This window comes from Phoca vitulina, unplaced genomic scaffold, assembly GCF_004348235.1.
Source record: "Phoca vitulina isolate PV1807 unplaced genomic scaffold, GSC_HSeal_1.0 scaffold28, whole genome shotgun sequence".
In the NCBI taxonomy this organism is placed as follows: domain Eukaryota; kingdom Metazoa; phylum Chordata; class Mammalia; order Carnivora; family Phocidae; genus Phoca; species Phoca vitulina.
In genome coordinates this window covers 22,246,000-22,263,383 of record NW_022589731.1, presented here as the reverse complement: position 1 = coordinate 22,263,383, position 17,384 = coordinate 22,246,000, and the positions used below count along the sequence as shown (strand labels likewise).

At 43.4% G+C, this 17,384-nt stretch overlaps 2 protein-coding genes across 5 annotated transcripts in view; one reads left to right on the top strand and one right to left on the bottom strand.

Annotated features, from left to right (window-relative positions):
* Positions 1-17,384, bottom strand: part of DOCK1 (dedicator of cytokinesis 1) — a 487,093-nt gene that overhangs the window by 264,845 nt on the left and 204,864 nt on the right. The gene's annotated exons all lie outside the window — the stretch shown is intronic.
* INSYN2A (inhibitory synaptic factor 2A) overlaps positions 1-17,384 on the top strand; it is a 60,751-nt gene that overhangs the window by 30,665 nt on the left and 12,702 nt on the right. For 2 of the 3 annotated variants that reach the window (XM_032423356.1, XM_032423355.1), the window contains one exon: positions 9,251-9,322. The exons of the other annotated variant lie outside the window; for it this stretch is intronic. In XM_032423356.1, coding sequence (XP_032279247.1) covers positions 9,251-9,322 — 72 coding nt within the window. The remainder of the gene's footprint in view (positions 1-9,250; positions 9,323-17,384) is intronic. 3 annotated transcript variants of the gene reach the window in all.

The following is a 17,384-nucleotide window of genomic DNA, read 5'->3' as shown; positions in this document are numbered from 1 at the left end:
CCAGGACTGGGAAGATAAATCTGTGGCCACCAAGATGCTCTCAGCCATGTGGGACAAAAACACCTCATCACATCATTAGCATCCACCGAAAAATGGCTGCAAGAAAGCCACAGGCAGGGTGCTGGGAACCTGTCAGCAGATATGCTGAGTTGCCTATGAGGGAACAGAGCATCTGGGCCAGAACAAGGATGTGCGTTTGAAAGAGTGCAGAAACTGTCCCCAGCAACAGTTCTACATCTCTACTCGGTCAGCATAGAAGCAGCTCCTTCATATTGGAAACATATGTCCTCTAGATGTTCAGTGTCTTGAGGGTAAGGACTATGTTTTATTCACCCAAGCAACTGCCCCCCAGGAAAAGGCCAAGCACCACGCTGGTGCTGAGGAAGCACTTGATGAGCTGTGACCATGCAAACAGGCTGAAGGCCAGCTAGTGGTCTGGTCTCATCTACGGCCAAACCCTTTAAGGTCTCTTAACTAGAAGGTGAAACAGAAATAACCAGGATTAGGTTACTAGGATGTGTTTACTAAGATGACATGGGGCTTGCATGGGGAGATAGTTCTTCAAGGATTAACATCTCCATTCCTGGCTCTGAGAGAACAGGCTATGAACAACTTTGAGAACTTTACCCTGTGGAATTTAAGAAACAAAACAGACGATCATAGGGGAAGAGAGGAAAAAATAAAACAAGACAAAATCAGAGAAGAAGACAAACCATAAGAGACTCTTAATCATAGGAAACAAACTGAGGGTTGCTGGAGGGGAGGTGGATGAAGGGATGGGGTAATTGGGTGACGGACATTAAGGAGGGCACGTGATGGAATGAGCACTGGGTGTTACATAATACTGATGAATCACTGACCTCTACCTCTGAAACTAATAATACATTATATGTTAATTAATTTAAAAAAATAAAGAGATCAACTTATACATATTTATTAACTTAAAAGTGTTTATAAATACTTATTCACTGTAATTTTGATTAACGGAGAAAACATTTCATCAGTTGAAAGTACAGAAAGGCAATATTTGTATATAAATACCCCTATTTAAAAAATAAAAGGTATTTCAGAGCAGCAAGAAGGAAGGGAGGGAGGGAGGGAAAGAGAGAGAGAGAGAAAGGAAAGGAAGAAAGAAATTAAGGTTAAGACAAACAGAAAGAACAAAGAACTACCTCAACCTATGAATGGGTTATGCTATAAAACATCATTTCTAAGTAATCTGACCACAACACACTTTCCAACAAGCCGAAATTATACATGGTGTTGGGATTCCCAGGCTCCAGTTTTTTTTCAGCTGTACTGCAACTCAACTAGAGAGCGCTACAAAATCTAACCATGCGCTTGGTAATAGGATATCCCTTCTCCGTTCCAACGTCAAACTACAAAAATAGATCTCCCTTAGGGGAGTCAGCCAGGACAACTCTATTTTTTACACAAGGGATATTTGGAACATACACATTCATATTCAGGAGGATCACATGAGTGTGTGTGGAAAAGAAGAGTTTGATGTACTTCAATGTCAACGAGACCTCTTTTCTCCAAAAAGAAGCCCTAGATGAACAGAGGAAACCAGTAGTATAATGGGATTGGCCTTATTTAATATCTACAGGCAAGAGAGCAGGAGAAGAGAGAAACCAGGGTTATATAATAACTAGTAACTGATGGTTAAAATTCTTAAAACACAAATAATTTGGTGATTATGCCATATTCAAGATACTGAACAGAGAGCATGGACATGAGTCTTTCTGAGTTTTATTTAAATCAGGTTAAGAGCTGCTAAATTTCACTGGAACTGAGATCAATCCAACCCTCATAGATCTGCTGAATCAAAGTTACCTTCCCAATCAATTTTGTTATTTGTCTTCCATTCATCATTCCATGTAGCCACAAACGTTTACTGCCACCTCTCCTGTGACTGGCATGCAGGCTGTTGGCTGAGCAAACAGGAAACTATGAAGGGTACCAAGACAATACCGAATGGCAGATGCTGTGGTAGAGGAAAGGTACTGGGAGCTGCCCAAAGGCACCTGGGGCGCAGCTGAATGTGCCACTCCTACAGAACCTAAGAAGGCTTCCAACTAGTCAGCCCTCTTAGCCTGGAGGCAGGGGGAAACAGGAGTGCCACAGAGTGGGGATCACTTATTTTGCATTCTTTAAAGCACCACCTCACTTTCTAAAAGACATAAAATGCTTAGCCAGCTGGGCATCCCAGGCCACTGATGAACACAGGACTGCACAGCCTCACACAGCAAGCCAGCCACTGGCTGACAGACAGCTCCTCTCGGCTTCTGGGGAAGTGGGAACAGGTCACACCAGTGCTGGTGGAAGCCAGCACTGCCTTCTACTGATCAACGGATGACCTTGGGAGTTTGTTAGGAAAATGGACTTTGTGTTCTTTTAACACACTTAAATAGGATGCTCCTCCAATTCTGGCATTCCGTAGCTTAGATGCAAATCACAGATACAGTTGAGTTTACACGGATATATAGGGAAAGTCTAAATTCACTTTTACTATGGAACAGCTAATAGATGAAGTAACTGTGCTTCCAGGGTATAATCTGGCAAATTCCTAATGAGAACTCAGCCTTAGGAATAAACCAAACCCACTGCCAGGGGTGGTCTTAAAACACAGTAGGGGGTTACTGAAAACAGCTGCCTTTGACTACTTTTTGAAGTTTAGTTTCTCCCAACAATAGTTGTGGTATCACTTTATGCCTCTAATTAAAGTCACTTTGAGACTATTAAGTGAAAAAGCCCTTTAAGATGCTGACATAAGTGATGGCTCAGTTATCATGAAGGGACAGCTGGAGCACAAACCTGGGTTAGAATGTGGTAGAAAAAACACGTCTTGGCACCCAGTGAGAAAGCCAAAAGAACAAGAAGGATCAAAATAAGAATAAATTAAACAAGTGCATAAAATTATCACCGAGAGTAGAGATCGTGCCATTTTCTTTTCTACAGCAACCACCCTCTCTAGCTAAGGGCCTAATACATACCTTTGAGTTAACTCAAAGTGACCAATCCAATACCCTATGTGATGTACATGTCTTGAAGATCACAATTAAAGGATCATACCCTGGGTTTAGCATCACCTAAGACACCATCTGCTTGCATGCCAGAAATTCTGAACTTGCTGAAAATCACCATGCCATTTAAAAGACCAGCAATTCAGCAACAGGGTCTCGTGCACTGTGTGCCAACTCGGAGCTCTGGGGGACAGGCCCACAGCACGCTGCATGCTAACGCACTTGTGACATTAGTTGAGAGGAGAATGTTTTTCTGAAGTCAAAAACCATCCTCAGTCACCCAGGAATGAAAGAAGAAAATTTTCGATTGGAAAATTAAGATCATATGGAGAAAACTGTGTTGTGGTATGTGGCAGGAGGAACGGCAGAGTTAGAGTCAATACAATAATCCAGTGCTAGTAATTATTACTAAATATCACAGGATTATTTTCTACTTGCAACCATTCTTCTCTGAGATGCTTAGGACTTTGTTGGACTTTGCTTCTGATAACAGACACAGTGAGAGGCATTTTTTTTTTTTTCCATTCCTGACCTTTTAACCAAACAATTAATTTTGGGGGCGGGGGCGCTGGGAGGGGGTCAGAGTTGTTTGTCCTACCTCTCAGCCTTCATCTTTAAGGTCTCAGAGACACTGAGCAGCTTGGGTATGTGGCCAGGAAGAAAGGTTTCAGTGACCTTTCTATGACATTTCTCAGCACCCTTTCCTACCACCTAGGGCTCTGCTATCTTAGATCTCTCTGTGATGCATTCTCGAGAAAGCAGATGCTGTCTGTCACTGCCACCCCTGCTCTTGGCCCCTGCCACCCAGGACACAGCTCAGGCTGACACCGGCAGCCATCCTTCCTCCAGCATCCCCATGGCTTTGTTATAAAAGCTGCCACACAGGCTCTGCCATGGGCCTTACCTTGTTTGTTGCTGTTGCTGTTGATTCTATTTTCCATTACCTCTTGTTGTTGATCTGCAACAGGAATGACCGAAGACTTGCAAACCCCAAATTCATGACCATTTTTCTCCTTTTTATATAAGCATACAAAAGTATATATTTGAAAATGATAACTAAAAATTGGAGCAGATTACTGCAGAAGCCTGAGGTAGCTAGAGAAACTGGTGAACTGCATCCAGAGTTAAACTTGAGAATTCTAGGCCACTCCAGAAAGGAGGTCCCAGTGTTGTGTTTGAATGGGGGTGCCCCAACTAGAGTTCCACACTGTCTTCTATAAAGGACACTCATCTTGCTTTCTGTAAAGCAGAGCAAGTTCTTGTAAAGAAATCCACAAAGCAGAAGTGGAAATGGCTCTACACCTGGACTCCACCAGAACTACGCTGTAAAATTCACTTGTCCACATCCCTCTGCTTTGACAAATCTGGAGCAACCCTTCCCTCCTCCATGTGTTTTCACGACGTCCATGCTCTTTACATCCCTAATCATCTCATGACTCATGCCTAGTCTCCTTTAGCTTTCAGCGAAGCCCTCCATGACCATAAGTGTCAAAAGGGCATCAAGCGAGGAGAGGCTCCAGATTCTGGAATCGTTCCTCAGTTAGAACTGTGCTCTGGAGGGATGGGGGCAAGAGAATCAAGGGAACAGAAGAGAAAAAGTTCTGGACAACTCAGCAGCTTGGTGCTGTCCTTGGTGCTGAATGTTAGGTTCTCTCCAAGTTTCATACATTGCTACGACCAGAAAATACTGGCAAATGGCAAATAACTGCAGTGGACAATAGTGAGTGCAAAAAAGATCAGTGTATTAAAAAATCCTTATTTACAGTGAGCATGCTTATCACAAGGGTACAAAGGGGTTCCTATCGGGGAAAAAAGTGGGGACCAGAGCTTTTCACAATGTATACTTTTCGTTTGCTTTTTGTACTTGGTTGGAATTTTTTCAGTAGATTTGTCTATTACTGAACTTCAATATGAGAACCAAAAGAGTGACTGTATTATTTGGTCACATTACTATTAACCAAATACTCAATGTACTCGGCACTGTGACAGGCATAGGATTATAAACCCATATAAGGTATAACTCCTCAAAACAAAAGGAAAGAGAGCTTTACAAAGATAGCAATTAACTTTCAAGATGGAAAACTTAATAATTTTTTTTTTTACATTCTTCCTCTGCAGCTTTTACATCAATAATCTAAGCTCTCTCTTCTCCAAACTTAAAATTGCACAAGATCTCTAGCCCTCCTGTCACTGGAGAAGCATCTGCTCCAGCAGTCCAAAGAGTCTGGATTGCTCCTCTTCACAGCAATGGTGATCTAGAAAGATAATCATTTCAAGTATTGGTTTTATGACTTGCTTCCAAATGAGAAGGAAAAATTAGGGAAATTCCATAACAGCACTTTGTGTTCCCTGTCCTATAGAAAGAATTTATCTGTTTCATCTATATTTAGAGAACACATTCATTTAGATGCTGTAACACAATTATTAATGTGACCATAAAATTATCAGTGAAGCCAAACCCTACAGCTTGAAAGCTCCAAGGACAATTAGATGGATTATCAAAGCAATAAGCACAATGGATTACATAGTTTAAGCTCTCTACTGAAAACACTCTCAGCCTTAATAAAATTTTTGCGGGCATACCTTGATTGACATTAGCTGCTAGAGGCAGCCTATGACTTAACTGCATGATACAAGGGCAACACTTTAAATTTTATCCACAAATTAATTTCTCATTGACCTCTACTTCTATAACCTGCCTTTATGGACTCCAAACACTTGAATCCTTTCAACAAAATAAAGGTCCTTAAAAAAACAAAATCTTAGAAACATACTGAGGGGTCTCTCTAAGAAAAGTTCATGGCAATGAGATCCTGAAAATACTTCTCAGACACGGTGGAAACAGGACTGACCACCTGTTTTTCTTCTAAATTAGCTAAAAACCAATGACCACAAATACATCTCCATATAAAGTAGGCATGATGACTCATTTGCTTCTTATCAGTAGACATCAGCCAAACCATACTGTATCTCAGTGAATTAGGTTGTGTTGTAAATAAAAGAAGCAAAGAGAAAAGAAACTGGATGAAAGTTATGTTGGAGGCATGGGTGAGAGTAAGTCAAGAAGTGTTTTCCACGTCACTCTTTCATCCAAAAATAAGAAAAAGTCTAGAGTGGTTTTCCATTAAATTTAAAATAATGTCCAAAGTGTTTCCTATTTTACATGATCTGATCTCATCTCCTCCCCAACTCCTGTATGCAACATCTATTCTAGCCACACTGGCCATTTTTTTCCTGACATGCAAACATGCCAACATCATTCCCACTGTAGGATGTTCACATGTGATGGTCCCCCTGCTCGCACCACTCAACCCTGGATCTTCAGATGACTCATTTCTTTTTTTTTATTATCATCGAGGTCCCACTTCAGAATCTGTGTCCTCAGTGTGCTAGCTAAAGCCACCTCTTCACAACCTTTCCTTAACACGCGTCATCAAAACTCATCCATGCATCCGTCCATCCATCCATCCATGTGTTTATGTACTCCTTACCTGCCTCTGCCACTCTACTGCAAGCTCTGTGAGGACAAAGACTCTGTCTTATCCAAAAATGTCTCCTCGGTAGCCAAATAATGCCCAACATTTAATAGGCACTTAATAACTATTTGCTTACTGACTGTAACAGTTAAAAAAAAAAAAAGTGTGTGGTTTTTAGAAGGGGATAAGAATAGAGTCTTTTCAGAAAATGCTTTTAAAAAGCAATTTCTAACTGAAAAATGCCAAGGTCCTGGAAGAGAGCCCTCTAGTACATTTCTGGTACCTGAAGCCCTTGTCCTATCATTGCTGGATTCATTGACTGTCCCAAGCTGCCAATTACACATACTGCAGAATACCAGTCCCAAGGTAGAAGGAAGGCATCACAGAGAATCAGAAGCCTGGGGTCTAATAATGAGATCCTGGATGCGAAATGTTACTGTATGCTCCTCTTTAAAATGAGGATACCATAATTAATTTGAGGGCTCAAGGATCTAATGTGAGACACTTGGAACTCTACGATATTGGGCAAGTAAGGGGTGTTGGTGTTGATGAGGCTTGATCGAGATTTTACCTAGGGTCTAAGACTAGAAGGTTCTACAAGCTTGGAATTAATATTTCCTCAGAACCCAGAAAGAGTGCCCCTCAGATAAGGGCTAAGAAAGGTCCCTGATTTTGCCTGCTTTCTTTTAAAAGCCTCCCCTTTGGAATGTGACTAACTCCTATAAACAGCTGCCCTGGTTGGTGGTTAGCACATGCTCGTGCAACAAAAAAGCAGAACAGTACCTCATCTGCAACCCAACCTAAGAGTGTGACAACACGTTCCACACCAGCCATGTCACTGCTAGGACATGGGCTCAGTGTTGTGCATAATACTGTACAAAATGACCTCGATCAGAAATGAGCTCAGGGCAAGCTCTAGTAGAATATGCTGAATAGAGAAAGTCCCTTTATATATACATCAGGCATGGAAAAATGGAGAAGGCCGATGTCTTGACACAAGGGTACCCTGGAATGGGTCTGACCGATCTGGAGCCAGGTGGGAAGGTTCATGAGGAATGTACTCTTGGGGTCTGTCAACAAGAGGAAAAGTCTAAGTAAGAAAGCGGCCATGTCCGGTGAATAAAAAGGGGAGGTTGTGATACACAGGCTCTTGACTATTCCTCTCTACTGACTAAGCTGAGGGGAGAGTAAAACAGCAAACGTGCATATCCAAAGGAGCCCAATACAGAAAGTGATGGTGGACAAAGGTCAACACACATGCCGCCACACGATTCCAGGCCTAGCCCAAATACATTGAGATCACAGGCAATGATCAGCAGCACTTTAGGGCAGAATATGGTCACTTGATTAATAGGTAAAATACAAAGAATTCAAAGGGCAAGTCCCGAGTTTACCAAAGCTCAGAGACAACATGACATTGAGTAGGAAATCTTTTTGTCAAATGTTTATGTAACACAAAATATAATGAGGAAAACAATAGTTATTTTCAATTCGAAATCCACAATGCATACAAGAGTTTACACAGCGAAGGTGATAAAAATATTGACTATCGATGTTGACGGAAAACCTTCTGTGCACACTATTACTACGTTGTGTGGTTATATAAATGTAAGTTTAGCCCCTAAGTGTACATAAACCAATTCAGATGGAAGCTTTTCTTCTGCCACAAATTTAACAGACTGTGGTTATCATGTTTGCCCCTGGGTATAAAGGAATATTTGGAAAAACTATACCTGGCTGTTAAAAATATCAGAGAAGAAAGGTCAGCTGAAGTCGTTAGAAGAAACAGCATGAAAGCACGCTTAGTGCTAATTTCTTGAGGCGACCGGGCCAAGAAATAGTCAAGGCCTGGTCAAGAAAACCCTGCTTATCGACCTTTTATTCAACCTTCCACAGTAGGCTCCAAAAAATACTCTAAGGTTATTTTTTTTAAAGAGGAAGAGAGTTACCAACCTTGCCACCCCCCCACCATAAAAACAAAACTGTGTGGCCTCATAGGGCTGACAGAATAGGCAGAAAAGGTCAACGGATGGCATGACAGCAACACTAGGAGACTCTTCCGCAAGGCTGAGCAAATTGTTTTCTCTCTAGAGCCAGAGAATAAATATTCTGGAATCTGGAAACCAATAAGCAAAATGGAAGATACTTAAGAAAAAATGTTCACTATTTTTTTTACTCTCAAAATCTTTATGGACACTGTAATTTAAATGTCATTAATTTACACAGTTTCCAAATATTATTATTCTTTCTCCCCTTTTTCCTCAACCATTTAAAATATAAAACCCAATCTTAGATTGCTGGACAAAATCAGACCAGGGATGGGAGTCAGCCCAGGAACTGTAGTTTGCAGACTTGTACTCCAGCAAGCCAAGAGGTTGTGGGGCAGAGTTAAGCCAGAGTCAGCATATCTGGCATTGCATTTCCCTCCACGTTTCTTTAAAACACCATAAACCTAAAGCCGCACTGAAACATCCCCAATTCCCTTTTAGCAAAATTAGATTATCTACTTCATCCAGTAGCTTATATTCACATTCTGAATTTATTTTAACTATCATCTTAGCTGTGGATGTTGCATTGGTTTTGTATGATAAATACAGACAGGAGCCAAATGGGAAACACACAAGAATCAGTTTGCATTACCATGACGAGCAATGGCATTGGGAAAGCATCTGATGTGAGGTGTCTGCTCTGTAATAGCCAGCAACCACCAGCCACCACGTGTAATGCTCTCCTGTTCTTATCTTGTAGGCTTTCATATCGGACTGGGCAAGACACAGCTAATTGTGACACATGCAGGAACAGTGCATGTATTATCTATAGGTATGTTAACCTCCTCCTCCCACTTTTCTATTATGAGTGACAAATGATGTTTACCCACGAATGCAAGAATCATCGGGGGCCATGCTGGGATGATTATATCAGACACAAAGTAAAGGGCCTTATTTGACCATAATTCTAAGCTCCTTCTAAATACTCAACCCCAGGTGTATGATCCCAGGATGAGGGAGAGCTCGAGCTCATTTATCTTGCAAATGCATCTTAGTGTTTTCAAAAACTGGTATAAGTTTGATGGCTTGCTCCCTCAGAATCGCTAGTGATGAGCACTGTACTATGTGTTCAGGAAAAGCTCTGAAAGCTAAGCCCTTCAGACGGTATAGAATCAAAGACGGCAAACCACACTCGAGGTGCTAGGAATACCACAGAAGAACCCAGGCTGCTTGCACCAAATATGAAATTTATACAAAGATTGTGACACTGGCGTCCCTTGGGACATAATCCCCCGTCTAGAATCCGTACTGCTGTTCATCATGTTTTTTTAATTTAAAGTTTGTTTAGATTATTCACATCAACAAGAATACAGCAGAAACTTTCAATAGGGAAAAACCATATTAGGCTTCTCTCGGAAATGTAGAATTTTCAGACATGGTCACAACCTGCAGGGAGGTTACTGTCTGTTTTCTTTTCGGAAATGTAATTTTCACAAACAATATATGAGAGCAGTAAGAGATGTTATGATTTAGTTCATTGTTGAGAGTTAAGCCTGAAGGACAATTTTAGCGGACTTGCCAAATTATCAAAAACTATTCTCGCTGCATAGTTATATATCTAGATGTGTGTACAAGAACTTCCATCTCTTCCTGTCCCCCACGAATACACCTTCTAAAAAGATCTTCAAAGTCACCACCCTCTCATCAAAAAGATGGAGACAGGGAGATCGTGTAAATGTCTTCAATGTAGCAAAAAGCTTAAAGCCACACCTTGGGCCCATCACACATCTCCAGCCGAGGCGGAACATCCCACATGGGACTCAGACTCTTTAAAAGCAGAGTTGGGTCACTTGGTGACCTTCTCCGGGGCCAGGCAGAAGAACCCAAAGGCAGACATGAGCACCAGGTGTCACCCTAGCACACTCCTTACTGCAGAAGTCCACAAAGAGCAATTTTGCCTCCAAGGGGACATCTGGCAAGGTCTGGAGGGAGATGTTTTCAGCTGTCACAATGAGGGAGGTGCCATGGGCATTGAGTAGGTAGAGGCCAGGGATGCTGCTAACGTCCTATAAAGCAGAGGATAGCCCCGCAACAAGAATTCATCAAGGCTGACAAAGCCTGCCCGGCTGGAACCATCCCCAAGTTAAGGACTGTAAAAGGCACACACCGGCTGCTAAGGCCTCCTGGCAGCACGCAGGGGGCCTGGACCCCACAGCAGCCCTGGGCCAGCATGCCAAGCCGCCTGACTGTCCTCCCACTTCTAATAAAGAAGAGGTGAAAAGCAAGCACCCAGGCAAATTTTGTTTGTCAGAACTCCCACAAATTGCAAATTACCTCCTCAGAGACAGCTCCCTATCAGAGAAGCTTGGTTAGAGGGAATATTTTCACTACATTCATGTTGTGGAAGAGAATTTAGAGTCAACAGTGAAGGGATGTAACTCTGACATAAAGTAACCTTCGCTAATATTAGTCATTAGGAAAAGAAGTGGGGAATGTAAAGCGCCTGGCATCTACCCTCACCGTTTAGCTTTTGTTACTTTGGGAGCTGTGGCTCACCCAGTCTTTTAAGGCAACAGAGCAGAAGTGAGCAAAGATCTTCAGAGAAGGCTCAGAGTGAGCTTGATGAGCACAAACCCATTTAACATTTTGTGGGTGATTGGAAAAAGAATTTATTAGGGCACTCTCCAGTGTAACTGAAGTAATTTAAGTAAATTTAGCTCTAAATCCAGAAGTAACTTACACTAAAAGTGTATTAAAAGTGATTTAACAAGCCCGTGAAGGACAGAAATTTGTCTTTTTCAGGAATTAGCGTTGAGTGGTTGCTATTTAGAATTGGCTCAACCAACATTCTGCATGAATCCCAATACACCAGCTACTGGCCCACTTTCTCAAAGAATTGTGTCTCAGAACCACAGGAAATTGCCAAAACTGAGCAAAGACTGACCAGTGAGAAGGACTGGGCCACTGGGATCCCTCTGGTCGCCTCCTACAAAATGGGGGGAATACACATCCACTCACAGAGATCTTGTCATCAGAGAGGCGACCCCAAGGACTGCTGCGTGCATCCTCAAGAGCTGCACGTCAGGACCCTCCAGAGCCAGGCACTCCCCCCAACAGTCCTCCCTCTAAATGAGCCAAGCATCCCTGGAGAGGTGGTGCTAGAAAAACTGGAATGTTCGATCTGTTTTTCGGGAAAGTATTTTAAACTCTCTCCCTTCGGAGGGACGACAACACCAATTCCCCAACCCCCAAACCTGTGCGGCAAACAGAAGTTATCTTAGAAGGGCTTACGAGCAACATTTCAGCTGGACTCCCACTGTCTCTAGACTTCGAGTTGTTAAGAAGGATCTCGGTATCCCTACCTAGTTGAACACACACAGTGCATCAGGCTCCGTTCCCAATTCTCCTATCACTTTACGTTAGAAATCATGAAAATTTAACTGTTACTAACTTGCAGAAGGTTACAGGTCAACAATAAAATGCAACACTCTGTACCCTGGTTATTGACGCTGGACCGGGGTTTTCTGAGCTCCTCCGTGGATGCTAAGACAGGTGAAACCGCACATCTAGTCAGCTAACTAAAAAACCAATCAAAAGGGAACTCAGACAATTAACCTGTTAACTGAATCTGAATCATAGAAATTGAGATCTTCCATGTAGCTGATTTAAAGTTATGCCAGCCTTTTGAGGGGCAGCCCTGATGTTTTCTGTGAATGTGGGCACCATGCTCAAGTTCCAAGTGATTTTCCATGAACCGCCTTGTGAGGGAATCTGAGTTCAGAACACAGTTCTAGATCCTGATTTGCCTCTACCTTTTTCACACTTGATATCTGGTCACACCCTACTCTGTCCAAAGCCTGTAACTCACAGAAGGAATTCTCTCTTGCCTGAGTTCTATTACGTTGGTTTACGCAGCATTCAAAAAAATCACATCATTTCAATGATGGGTACAAATGGCATAAAGAGATCCCAACACAATATCCTCTTGGGGAGCATACAGCTGCAGAATAAGGACAGAGGGTTGTGGGTCAGCCACAGAGAAACCTGTTCACCAGGAGCAATGGCCCGTGTGGGCATCGGTTACGTCATGGGGGAAGCACATGGTGGCTAGCCCAGGACAGCCAGTAAGGGGGCTCCCGTCATACTGTCTGAAAACCAAAGACTAACAGAACAGGACAAAGGGATACTGGTCTGACTCTTGGAAGACTTGCATCTCTCTGAGTCTGCCCCCATGGCTGGCCGTTGTTGACACACCTAGATCCATAACTTACCCCATGTCAGGGTTCCCTTTCGTCAAAAGAGAAAGGACAGCAAGGGGGAATTCAGCCAGGTGATTTCTCAGTTTCCGGTCAGCCCTAGGATTTAATCCTCAAATGCCAAATGCTTCACGAAGAATAGAGGTTTCTTTTGTAGAAAAGCATTCAGAACTCCTTAGTCCTTTTGCAGAAGAAATCACCTGTTTGGGGGACCTGCAGCAGTGTACGTGGGCAGCCCCAGCATCTCAGAAGCAAGCCAGAGGAAGTGTCCAGATTTCAGAGGCTTAATGACTTAGGTCCATTTCTTCTCACCGAGGAAACACGCAAGCAAGTCCTCCTTTAATTCCCACACACAGCTCTACAGAGGGAGGGTCCCGTCACCAAGGGCAAGTTAGCTCAAGGTCACGATCCTTGCAGTTGGTTCCAAGGGTGGCTCTGGCACCCACACTCTCGGATACCAGAGGTGCATCCTAGACTTCAGGACTATTCCTAGGAGTCCCCATACCACCATCTCAGCCACTGTTCTTGGTCTTTCCCATGGGATGCCTCGAGTACCTCGGGACTGAACAGGTTAAAGGAGTCCCAAAACCAAGAAATTTTTAAATCCCGAAATACTGTGGGCATCGCAGAAACTGGGAGCACACAAGGGGCCATCACAGCTGCCGTATCGACACGTTGCAATTCGTCATACCTGTTCGCTGGCAGGCAGAGAGCCCCTGGAGGTCAATGAATTTGACCCCGCCTGTCTTGCATGTACACACTGCTTTTCACTCCAAACCCAAATACCCTCTCTGAGCAGCGTAAGAATCCACTGTATTTCCAGTAACCCTTAGCCCAGGGAGATGCAAAGGTGCTGTGTTCAAGACCCAGCTGCCGGCAGCTTTATCAGCACGGTCCTGTGATAAATGTGTGCCTCTGCCACAGGCAGCAGTACCCATTTCTCCATAAAATATAAGTCTGTTGTGGAAATACGCAGGACTTGGAAGAAACATCAAAAGGACAAAAGGTCTTGAAGCAATTTCAGGGAAAAAGGCTGCCAGTACCACAAGGCAGAGGTTGGCAACATCAGCCTGCCAGAGCCAGGCGCCCCAGAGGTTGGGGCCGTACCCCACTCTCTCTCTTTGGCGGGGTGTCCACTACACCTCCAACGTCACGTGGGGCGGCAGGAAGGGATCAGATAGGGCCCTTCCAGCTCTGAAAGCTCGCTGACTCTCATTTACAAGTGATTTACTGCAGGAGCGAGTCTGAGCGTCCACAGAAAGTAGACACGGAGGGAAAAGTGAGGACAGGCACAAGGCATTTCTCAACCAAGGACCATCCGTTCCTGCATCGGCAAATCGATTTATGCAGAGCCGAACGACTGTTCCTGGGCAGCAAATCGATTGCCCTGCTCCCTCGTCCACTGAAACCGCAAACATCAAAAGTAGTATTTCCCATAACTGGGAATTCTGAGGTGGTTGACATGATTACATTTTTTCCTAAGATAACATCCCTTAGATTGTGATCTGGACCATTCGTGAAATTCTAATTAAAGACCATCTCAGCATGAAAAAAGATTAAAAGAGATACAAGTTTCAGTTTTCGTTAGTAAAACTTTTCTGGCTAATCATCCATATTTCCTGTCACAATATGCTGTAATTATTTCAGACAATGTTTTAAGGATAAATTACTAATATAATCTTTGCTCATAAACAGTTCAAATCCTTTGTACCCAACCTATCTTGGTTAATTCTCTTGTCAGACGAATCTGATGAGTCACACTACTGATGATTCACCTTTTGTTCGGATTGTGTTTCAGAAAGGAACAATGAAATACACCATTTCCCTCCTTTACTGAAGGGGTTAATTTGTAAAATACCACCAACAAAATGGCGTGAATTCAAATTTGTACATTTTTATGAAAATAGCATGTGCCAACCTTCATTCAAAGGCTTGTGGGAATGAAAGCAAGATTTGAAAGGCAATAATGATGCTGATTCACATTCATTAAATAGAATCTTTACCAGAATTTAGAACTCTCCTCTAAGTCTTCTAATTTCCACCGTTAGAAGACCTGAGGCTGCTGCGCCCCCAGAAGGACACTGCCCACACCTGCCCCATTTCCACACATCAAGGCCACCACACAGCTGGCCTCCAGGGACACTCATTATGTGGTGGACCAGGAAGGGGGCAGGAATCTGGATGGACAGGAATGCTGAGGGTCTGCTTTGTTTTCAGCACCACTGAGGGAGGGATCTTGCAGAAGGCCATGTTGACTATGTCCTGTTTTTGTCATCTGATGTGATCCACTGATGGTCAAGCATGGGCAGGACTTCAAACAACCATTTTGATGAAATACCCAAGCCGTTTCCATGTGATGCTTACATGCATTTCTGCAGCAAGCATTTTCAGTGGGACTCCTGGGAAATAACAGGCTCCCTCCTCCCCCCAGTCACTGGGAGACGGGCAGGAGTCTGTAATCTAGCTGAAGATAACCCCACGTGCACCCCCTACCCTTAGACTCTGCAACAACAGAGCTCTGACAAAGGGGAACCTTCTGTTGGATAGGTGTGTGCCACAGACACAAGGACCAAAGACAAATAAGGAGAAGCTGAAGGAAGCAGAGATGTTTGACCTGCGAGGGGGCCGACTCACAGGAGGCGGGATCATCTTGGAAAGACAGCATGCTGGAGAGGGTTCAGATGTGTGCTCTAGAGCCCACCCCCCAGGCTAGAGAGTCAGGAACCACGGGCAGGAACTAGGGACAGAAACAGCCAGAGCTTCTCCAAAGGTGGAACGGAATGCCTCCCTGCACATGTACACTCATCTTTAAGCAGGTGGGAACTTTCTAGTACCTCGCAATCTCTGACTGCTCATCCAGTAGGAAGTTCCTAAATTCGCACGTTCGTTTCCAAAATGACTGGAGGATTTCGGGGAAGATAAGTCAATGACCCTTCTATGAGATGGAAGGAGGAATTCACAGAATCAATGGGTGGCATTTTCTCAAATCATCCTTGGTAATTCATTGCATTGCCAATAAGAGCACAAAATATAAGGACGCAAAGACTCCAGATAAAACGGTGCGTGGAAATTTTAGCGATTCTGGTATACTGCACTAACTGCAAAGAGCTGGAGAGGGTGACGCAGGATCAGGAGAGCCACCAGCATTGAAAGACTCACGACTAATGAAGTCTTATTGTTAAGAGAGGTAATTGCATTTGTATGCAGAAATGGTGCCAAGTCTAGCCTGTCCAGAGCCCGCTTGGAGTGGGATCTCTGCAGCCTTTGTCATATAGTGATTATCTCTTAGTGGAAGTGCTCTTTCCAGTCCTGCTCTAATTACCGCCACTTGTGCATATTAAGTTCTTTAACAACATGAACTGATGTGGAGGAAATTAGCCTTTTGTCTAATATTTAGCGCTCTGTTCTTAGTATTTACGGTGAATGATGGGTTGGGAGGGGGAGGAAGATGACAGAAAGGAGTCCCGGGATGATACCCTACGTAGTGACTCTGGCATAAGGAAGCATTTTTTTAATAAAGTAAATTAAAAGTCAGAACAAAAGATTTAACAGACCTCAGAATTCTCCTTGAAAATTCCCAAAGCCAACAATCCAAGTTTTTTCTATTCCGTAAGAATTTTAAAAATATATTATTTATTTTTCCCCAATATATAAGGATTTAGGCTTTTATAATAGTAATACCTTAGTTTTAACATGTAACTCTGATACGTGTTAGATGCTGGAAAACTAAAAACTGATTATTCATCTCAACATATTATTTGTAAAGCAATTAGTTAAAACGTACTTAGCAGAGAAAGGTTGATTACACTGATGACCCTCCTCTTAACAACCCTCCCTTTTGCTTATGCCCAGAGGTAATAGTTAAGCAGGCATTCACCGATGTCCAAAACCATTGAGACGAGGCTGTTCTGTCAGTATCATGAGAGAATGGATGTGATTCATTTTTACATGAATACAGATTTTCTTTTTAGGGGCCAGATGCAGGACTCGGTCCCTATCACAATGCCCTGAGTTAGATCATTTGAAATTCCAAATTCCAAAGGGAACGTGGTGACTAGAGAAGGTGGTGGTTGCTAGGGCCACATGAAGGACTCTCCTGTCTGCCATTTTAAAAGAGCTCCTCCTTTTTTTTTTTTTAAGATTCTATTTATTTGAGAGAAAGCGAGAGAGAGAGCATGTGCAAGCGCACGAGCAGGGGGGAGGGGCAAAGGGAGAGGGAGAAGGGAGCCCGATGTGGGACACAATTCCAGGACCCTGGGATGGTGACTGAGCCGAAGGCAGACGCTTAACCGACTGAACCACCCAGGTGCCCTGAAAAAGCTCCTCTCTTAAACATAGTATCCCTGGGAGTAGAATGGGGAGCCTGGGATTTAGATGATCACTGGTGACACCAGAGGACACGTACAAAAAGCTAATGGTTTTCTGGTCTGTGTGATGAGACTTTCACTGTTTTCTATCAGGGCAGATGGTATTCCTCAGCTCAGATCAGATTAGAGGGAGAGCTCCTTGGAGCATCTAGGACTCGAGTCCTGAGTTGGTGGCTCAGGGGCTCAGCTACTTTGCATACTACCCCCAGCACCGTAACCCAAGGAAGTCATTTGCCTCTCTGGGCAGACAAGTGCCCATCCTCAAAAGGAT